The 9,538-nt window shown below is 59.3% G+C and overlaps 1 protein-coding gene across 1 annotated transcript; it reads left to right on the top strand.

The window, feature by feature from the left end:
• Positions 1–5: 5 nt before the first annotated feature.
• Positions 6–8,704, top strand: LOC130610603 (acetylcholine receptor subunit beta-like; the record flags this gene model as incomplete). Its single annotated transcript, XM_057430627.1, has 7 exons — positions 6–67; positions 1,122–1,230; positions 2,043–2,184; positions 4,550–4,732; positions 5,758–5,981; positions 7,106–7,351; positions 8,636–8,704. Coding segments are annotated over 7 exons (1,035 nt in total), but the record flags the coding sequence as incomplete, so codon positions are not given.
• Positions 8,705–9,538: the final 834 nt, after the last annotated feature.

The following is a 9,538-nucleotide window of genomic DNA, read 5'->3' as shown; positions in this document are numbered from 1 at the left end:
GGGGGCTGCGGCTGCTGCGGATCCCGGCCGAGCTGCTCTGGCTGCCGGATGTGGGGCTGGACAACAAGTAATGGGGGGCAATGGGGTTAAGGGGGGGCTATGGGGGCAATGGGGGAATGGGGGTAATGGGGAGCTATGGGGTGATGGGGGTATTGGGGTAATGGGGTCATAGGGGCTATTGGGGGTAATGGGGGCAATGGCGCAATGGGGGCAATGGGGGTGATGTGGTCCCATGGGTATCAATGGGTCCCATGGGTGTCAATGGGTCCCATGGGTGTCAATGGGTATCAATGGGTGTCACTGGGTATCAACGGGGTCCCATGGGTGTCAATGGGTGTCAATGGGTGTCAATGGGTCCCATGGGTGTCTATGGGTGTCACTGGGTACCCATGGGTATCAATGGGTGTCAATGGGGTTCAATGGGGTTCAGTGGGGTTCAATGGGTGTCAATGGGTGTCAATGGGTCCTATGGGTGTCAATGGGGTTCAATGGGTGTCACTGGGTGTCAATGGGTGTCAATGGGTGTCAATGGGTGTCAATGGTGTCAATGGGGTTCAATGGGATTCAATGGGTGTCAGTGCTTGTCAATGGGCGTCAATGGGTATCCATGGGTGTCAGTGGGTGTCACTGGATGTCAATGGGTGTCAATGTGTGTCAATGGGGTTCAATGGGGTTCAATGGGTGTCAGTGGGTCCCATGGGTGTCAATGGGTGTCAATGGGGCTCAATGGGGTTCAATGGGTGTCAGTGGGTCCCATGGGTGTCAATGGGTGTCAATGGGGCTCAATGGGGTTCAATGGGTGTCAGTGGGTCCCATGGGTGTCAATGGGTGTCAATGGGGTTCAATGGGGTTCAATGGGTGTCAGTGGGTCCCATGGGTGTCAATGGGTGTCAATGGGGCTCAATGGGGTTCAATGGGTGTCAGTGGGTCCCATGGGTGTCAATGGGTGTCAATGGGGTTCAATGGGGTTCAATGGGTGTCAGTGGGTCCCATGGGTGTCAATGGGGTTCAATGGGGTTCAATGGGTGTCAGTGGGTCCCATGGGTGTCAATGGGTGTCAATGGGGCTCAATGGGGTTCAGTGGGTGTCAGTGGGTCCCATGGGTGTCAATGGGTCCCCAGCAATGACGGGGAGTTCGGGGTGTCCCTGAACGTCCGCGCCGTCGTCACCTCCGACGGCTCCGTGCACTGGCGCCCCCCAGCGCTGTTCCGCAGCCACTGCCCCATCAAGGTGAGGGGCTATGGGGGGCTATGGGGGTAATGGGGTCAATGGGGGCTATGGGGGTAATGGGGTCAATGGGGGCTATGGGGGTAATGGGGGCTATGGGGGTATGGGGACAATGGGGGCTATGGGGGTAATGGGGGCTATGGGGGTAATGGGGTCAATGGGGGCTATGGGGGCAATGGGGGCTATGGGGGTAATGGGGTCAATGGGGGCTATGGGGGTAATGGGGGGCAATGGGGGCTGTGGGGGGCTATGGGGTTAATGGGGGGCAATGGGGGTAATAGGAAGCAATCGGGTAATGGGGAACAATGGGGTAATGGGGGCAATGGGGGTAATGGGCACTATGGGGTAATGGGGGTAATGGGGTAATGGGGGCAATGGGGGCAATGGGGGGCTATGGAGGTAATGGGGTAATGGGGGGTAATGGGGGTAATTTTCACCCATTTCCGGGTCATTTATCACCCGTTTTCACCCGTTTTTGTCTATTTTCACCTCTTTCCTTGCCGGTTTTCTTCATGTTTATCACCCGTTTTCGCTCATTTTTGTCTATTTTCCTCTATTTCCTTGCCGTTTTTGCCCATTTTTGCCCGTTTTCGCCCGTTTATCACCCGTTTTTGTCTATTTTCCCCTATTTCCTTGCCGTTTTTGCCCGTTTTTGCCCGTTTATCACCCGTTTTTGTCCATTTTCCCCTATTTCCTTGCCGTTTTTGCCCATTTTTGCCCGTTTTTGCCCGTTTATCACCCGTTTTTGTCTATTTTCCCCTATTTCCTTGCCGTTTTTGCCCGTTTTCGCCCGTTTTGGCCCCATTTCCCCCCAGGTCTCGCACTTCCCCTTCGATTGGCAGAATTGCTCCCTCCGCTTCCGCTCCAGCTCCTACGGCCCCGGGGAGCTGCGGCTCCGCCTCGGGGGGGACCCCGGCTCCGGGGGGGGGGGCGTGGAGCTGTCCGAGGACTTCCAGGGTGAGCCTGGAGCAGGGGCGCTCTATGGGTCTCTATGGGTCTCTATGGGTCTCTATGGGGCTCTATGGGGTCTCTGTGGGTCTCTATGGGGCTCTATGGGTCTCTATGGGGGCTCTATGGGGCTCTGTGGGGCTCTATGGGGCTCTATGGGTCTCTATGGGTCTCTATGGGGGCTCTATGGGGCTCTATGGGGTCTCTGTGGGTTTCTATGGGGCTCTATGGGGCTCTATGGGGTCTCTGTGGGTCTCTATGGGGTCTCTATGGGTCTCTATGGGGTCTCTATGGGGCTCTATGGGGTCTCTGTGGGTCTCTATGGGTCTCTATGGGGCTCTGTGGGGCTCTATGGGTCTCTATGGGTCTCTATGGGGTCTCTATGGGGCTCTATGGGGTCTCTGTGGGTCTCTATGGGTCTCTATGGGGCTCTGTGGGGCTCTATGGGGTCTCTGTGGGGCTCTAAGGGGCTCTATGGGATCTCTATGGGGCTCTATGGGGTCTCTGTGGGTCTCTATGGGTCTCTATGGGGCTCTAAGGGGTCTCTGTGGGTCTCTATGGGGTCTCTGTGGGTCTCTATGGTTCCCTATGTAACCCTATGGTACCTATGTGTCCCTATGTGTCTCTATGCGTCCCTATGCATCCCTATGTCCCTCTATGTCCCTCTATGGGTCCCTATGTCTCTCTATGTATCCCTCTACGTCCCTCTCTATGGGTCCCTCTCTGTGTCCCCATGTATCCCTATGTGTCTCTATGTATCCCTATGTCCCTCTATGTCCCTCTATGGGTCTCTCTCTGTGTCCCCATGCATCCCTATGTGTCCCCATGTGTCCCCATGTATCCCTATGTATCCCTATGTATCCCCATGCATCCCTATGTATCCCTATGTATCCCTATGTATCCCTATGTATCCCCATGCATCCCTATGTATCCCTATGTATCCCTATGTATCCCTATGTATCCCCATGCATCCCTATGTATCCCTATGTATCCCCATGTATCCCCATGCATCCCTATGGGTCCCTCCGTGTCCCCATGCATCCCTATGGGTCCCTACGTGTCCCCATGCATCCCTATGGGTCCCTATGTGTCCCCATGCATCCCTATGTGTCCCCATGCATCCCCATGGGTCCCAACGTGTCCCCATGCATCCCTATGTGTCCCCATGCATCCCCATGGGTCCCTATGTGTCCCCATGCATCCCTATGGGTCCCCACGTGTCCCCATGCATCCCTATGTGTCCCCATGCATCCCTATGGGTCCCTACGTGTCCCCATGCATCCCTCCGTGTCCCCATGCATCCCTATGGGTCCCTCCGTGTCCCCATGCATCCCTATGTGTCCCCATGCATCCCCACGTGTCCCCATGCATCCCTATGTGTCCCCATGCATCCCTACGTGTCCCCATGCCTCCCTATGGGTCCCCACGTGTCCCCATGCCTCCCTATGGGTCCCCACGTGTCCCCATGCATCCCTATGGGTCCCCACGTGTCCCCATGCATCCCTATGGGTCCCTACGTGTCCCCATGCATCCCTATGGGTCCCCACGTGTCCCCATGCATCCCTATGTGTCCCCATGCATCCCTACGTGTCCCCATGCCTCCCTATGGGTCCCCACGTGTCCCCATGCCTCCCTATGGGTCCCCACGTGTCCCCATGCATCCCTATGGGTCCCCACGTGTCCCCATGCATCCCTATGGGTCCCTACGTGTCTCCATGCATCCCTATGGGTCCCTCCGTGTCCCCATGCATCCCTATGGGTCCCTACGTGTCCCCATGCATCCCTATGGGTCCCTACGTGTCCCCATGCATCCCTATGGGTCCCTCCGTGTCCCCATGCATCCCTATGGGTCCCTCCGTGTCCCCATGCATCCCCATGGGTCCCTACGTGTCCCCATGCATCCCCATGGGTCCCTCCGTGTCCCCATGCATCCCCATGCATCCCTCCGTGTCCCCATGCATCCCCACGTGTCCCCATGCATCCCCACGTGTCCCCATGCATCCCTATGGGTCCCTACGTGTCCCCATGCATCCCTATGGGTCCCTCCGTGTCCCCATGCATCCCCATGCATCCCCACGTGTCCCCATGCATCCCCATGGGTCCCCATGCATCCCTACGTGTCCCCATGCATCCCCATGTGTCCCCATGCATCCCTATGCATCCCCATGCATCCCCACGTGTCCCCATGCATCCCCATGGGTCCCTCCGTGTCCCCATGCATCCCTACGTGTCCCCATGCATCCCTATGGGTCCCCACGTGTCCCCATGCCTCCCTATGGGTCCCTACGTGTCCCCATGCATCCCCATGCATCCCCACGTGTCCCCATGCATCCCCATGGGTCCCTCCGTGTCCCCGTTGCCCCGTGCCCGGCAGAGAACGGGCAATGGGAGCTGCGGCAGCGCTCGGGCCGGGCGCAGGGGCCCGCGGGGCTCGGGGCCGTCTCCTTCGCGCTGCTCCTGCGCCGGAAGCCGCTCTTTTACCTGGCCACGGTGCTCGTGCCCTGCGTGCTCCTCACCCTGCTCGCCAGCGCCGTCTTCTACCTGCCCCCTGACGCCGGTGGGGACGGGGGGGCAAGGGGGCAACGGGGGGCAATGGGGGCAATGGGGGGGCTCAATGGGGGGAGATGGGGGGGCTGCAATGGGGGGAGATGGGGGGCTGCAATGGGGGGTTCAATGGGGGCAATGGGGGAGATGGGGGCGATGGAGGGCTGCAATGGGGGGGACAATGGGGGCAATGGGGGGAGATGGGGGGGCTGCAATGGGGGCAATGGGGGGAGATGGGGGGAGATGGGGGGAGATGGGGGGGCTGCAATGGGGGGCAATGGGGGGCAGATGGGGGGGCTGCAATGGGGGGAGAAGGGGGGCTGCAAAGGGGGGGGTAAATGGGGGCAATGGGGGAGATGGGGGGGCAACAATGGGGGGGATGAGGGGCAACAATGGGGGGGACCAATGGGAGGAATGGGGGAGATGGGGGGAGATGGGGGCCGGTGGGGGGCGATGGGGGGCGATGGGGGGAGATGGGGGGCGATGGGGGAGATGGGGGGCGGTGGGGGGCGATGGGGGGCGATGGGGGGAGATGGGGGGCGATGGGGGGAGATGGGGGGCGATGGGGGGGCGATGGGGGGCGATGGAGGGAGATGGGGGCGATGGGGGGAGATGGGGGGCGATGGGGGGGCGATGGGGGGCGATGGGGGGAGATGGGGGGGAATGGGCGGCGATGGCGGGCTGCAATGGGGGGCAATGGGGGGAAATGGGGAGAGATGGGGGCGATGGGGGGGAATGGGGGGCGATGGGGGGCTATGGGGAGGCTGCAATAGGGATGGGGTAATTGGGGGTCTTCAATGGGGGGCAATGGGGGGGCTTCAATGGGGATGGGAGCAATGGGGATGGGGGTCAACACCCATCACCCCCATTGACCCCATCACCCCCATTACCCCATTGACCTTATCACCCCCATTACCCCATTACCCCATTGACCCCATCACCCCCATTACCCCATTACCCCATCACCCCCATTACCCCATTGACCCCATCACCCCCATTGACCCCATCACCCCCATTACCCCCATTGCCCCCCCACAGGGGAGAAGCTGACGCTGTCGCTCTTCGCGCTCCTCACCCTCACCGTGTTCCTGCTGCTGCTGGCGGACAAGGTCCCGGCCACGTCGCTGGCGCTGCCCCTCATCGCGCGGCACCTGACGGCCACGCTCCTGCTCCTGGCGCTCGGCGTCGCCCTCAGCGTCGCCGTCCTCAACGTGCACCACCGGGGCCCCGGCACGCACCGCCTGCCGCCCGCCCTGCACCGGGTGAGCCGGGCCCTTCGGCATCCCGCTGAACACCACTGGGACCCATTGGGAGCCATTGGGAGCCATTGGGACCCACTGAACACCATTGCGACCCATTGGGAACCATTGACCCCACTGGGACCCATTGACATCCATTGGGACCCACTGAACACCATTGGGACCCATTGGGACCCATTGGGACCCATTGACCCCATAGAGCACCATTGGGACCCATTGAACCCCACTGACCCCATGAAGCACCATTGGGACCCATTGAACACCATTGGGACCCATTGGGAACCATTGACCCCATAGAGCACCATTGGGACCCGTTGAACACCTTTGACCCCATTGAACACTATTGGGACCCATTGGGACCCACTGAACCCCACTGACCCCATAGAGCACCATTGGGACCCATTGAACCCCATTGAACCCCACTGAACCCAGTTGGGACCCATTGAGCTCCATTGACCCCCACTGGGACCCATTCACCTCCATTGGGTCCCATTGACCCCATTGACCCCCCATTGATCCCTCATTGACACCATTGACCCCCCATTGACCTCCCATTGACTCCCATTGATCCCCCCTTGACCCCTCATTGACCCACTGATCCCCCATTGACCCCATTGAGACCATTGACCCCCATTGACCTCCCATTGACCCCCCATTGACCCCATTGACCCCGCATTGACCTCCCATTGACCCCCCATTGTCCCCATTGCCCCTCACTGATCCCCATTGACCCCCATTGACCTCCCATTGACCCCATTGACCCCCCATTGACCCATTATTGACCTCCCATTGACCCTGCATTGACCTCCCATTGACCTCCCATTGAACCACCCCATTGACCCCCCATTGACCCCCATTGACCCCTGTTGACCTCCCATTGACCCCCATTGCCCCCTCATTGACCCCATTGACCCCTCATTGACCCCTCGTTGACCTCCCATTGACCCCCCATTGACCCCATTGACTCCCGTTGACCTCCCATTGACACCCCATTGACCCCGCATTGACCCCTGTTGACCTCCCATTGACCCCCATTGCCCCCTCATTGACCCCATTGACCTCCCATTGACCCCATTGACCCCTCATTGACCCCCATTGACCCCCCCTTTCCCCTCCCCCCCCTCCAGCTCCTCCTCCAGCGCCTCCCCCCCCTCCTGGGCCTCCACTGCCCCCCGGCCCCGCCCCTCCCTCCGGAGCCCCGCCCCGTGCTGGCGCCCCCTGGCGGCTCGGATGAATACTTCCTGCGGCGGCCACGCCCCGGGGCCGGTCCCGCCCCTCCCCCCGCGCCCCTCCCCCCCCCGGAGCTGCGCGAGGCCGCGGCCGCCGTCGCCTTCATCGCCAGGAGCCTGCGGGAGCAGCAGCGGCAGCGGGAGGTCAGGGGTCACGTGCGGCGTCACGTGACACGCGCCCGTGTGTGCCCATGTGGCGTCACGTGATCCGGGTGGGGGGTGGGGGTGTGGGTGTGTCCGTAGCCACATGGAGTCACGTGGCCCACGTGCATCCTCATGCAGCATCACGTGACTTGTGTGTGTCATCCCCCCCTCCCCATGTGGTGTCACGTGATCTGTGTGTGTCCTCATGCAGCATCACATGACTGGTGTGTGTCCCCATGTGGTGTCACGTGATCCGTGTGTGTCCTCGTTCAGCATCACGTGACTGGTGTGTGTCGCCATGTGGTGTCACGTGATCCGTGTGTGTCCTCGTTCAGCATCACGTGACTGGTGTATGTCGCCATGTGGCGTCATGTGATCCAGGTGGGGGTGGGGGGTGGGGGTGTGTCCGTAGCCACATGGCGTCACGTGGCCCACATGCGGCCTCGGGCGGTGTCATGTGATCCTCATGCAGCATCACATGACTGGTGTGTGTTGCCATGTGGTGTCACGTGATCCGTGTGTGTCCTCATGCAGCATCACGTGACTGGTGTGTGTCGCCATGTGGTGTCACGTGATCCGTGTGTGTCCTCGTGCCGCTGCAGGTGACCCACGTGCGTCCTCATGCGGTGTCATGTGATCCGTGTGTGTGTGTCCTCGCATGTATCCTCATCTGGTGTCATGTGACTCGTGTGTGCGATCGCACGGCGTCACATGATCCTTGCATGTCCATGGAGCCCCACAGATCCCCAGAGAGCCCCATAGAAGCCTCATAGAGCCCCATAAAGTCCCATAGCGCCCCATATGAGCCCGTAGAGCCCCATAGAAGCCCCATGGAGCCCCATACAAGACCCATAGGACGCCATAGAGTCCCATGGAGCCCCATAGACTCCTTATAGACCTCCCATAGACACCCAATAGCCACCCCATAGCCCCCCATAGCTCCTCTCATAGCCCCCCCCATAGCCCCACATAGCCCCCTCATAGCCCCCATAGACCCCCCATAGCCCGCCTATAGAACCCTATAGACCCCCCATAGCCCCCTCATAGCCCCCCATACCCCCTATAGACCCCCCATAAACCCCTATAGAACCCCATAGACCCCCTATAGCCCCCCCGTAGACCCCCCATATACCCCCATAGCCCCCTCATACCCCCCTTAGCCCCCATAGACCCCCCATTGCCCCCCTATAGAACCCCATAGACACCCCATAGACCCCCATAGCCCCCCATAGAACCCCATAGGAGCCCCATAGAGCCCCATCTCATGCCTCTCCCCCCCCGCAGCTGCAGGAGCTCTGGCACCGGGCGGCGCTGGCCCTGGACCGGCTCCTGCTTTGGGCCTTCCTGGCGTAACCACCCCATAATAACCCACCCCATAATAACCACCCCATAATAACCACCCCATAATAACCACCCCATTAACCACCCCATAATAACCCACCCCGTAATAACCACCCCTTAATAACCACCCCATAATAACCCACCCCGTAATAACCACCCCATAATAACCACCCCATAATAACCCACCCCATAATAACCACCCCATAATAACCACCCCATAATAACCACCCCTTAATAACCCACCCCATAATAACCACCCCATAATAACCACCCCATAATAACCACCCCATAATAACCACCCCATAATAACCACCCCATAATAACCACCCCATAATAACCCACCCCATAATAACCACCCCATAATAACCACCCCTTAATAACCACCCCGTAATAACCACCCCATAATAACCACCCCTTAATAACCACCCCGTAATAACCCACCCCGTAATAACCACCCCATAATAACCCACCCCGTAATAACCACCCCTTAATAACCACCCCATAATAACCACCCCATAATAACCACCCCATAATAACCACCCCATAATAACCACCCCATAATAACCCACCCCATAATAACCACCCCTTAATAACCACCCCGTAATAACCACCCCATAATAACCCACCCCATAATAACCACCCCATAATAACCACCCCTTAATAACCACCCCGTAATAACCACCCCATAATAACCACCCCATAATAACCCACCCCATAATAACCACCCCATAATAACCACCCCATAATAACCACCCCATAATAACCACCCCATAATAACCACCCCATAATAACCACCCCAATAATAACCACCCCTTAATAACCCCCCCATAATAACCACCCCATAAT

This window comes from Pezoporus wallicus, unplaced genomic scaffold, assembly GCF_028554395.1.
Source record: "Pezoporus wallicus isolate ANWC-B61680 ecotype Strahan unplaced genomic scaffold, APGP_CSIRO_Pwel_v1 contig_12809, whole genome shotgun sequence".
Classification (NCBI taxonomy): domain Eukaryota; kingdom Metazoa; phylum Chordata; class Aves; order Psittaciformes; family Psittacidae; genus Pezoporus; species Pezoporus wallicus.
Note: the sequence above shows the minus strand (reverse complement) of the source record. Positions and strands in the feature narration are given on the sequence as shown.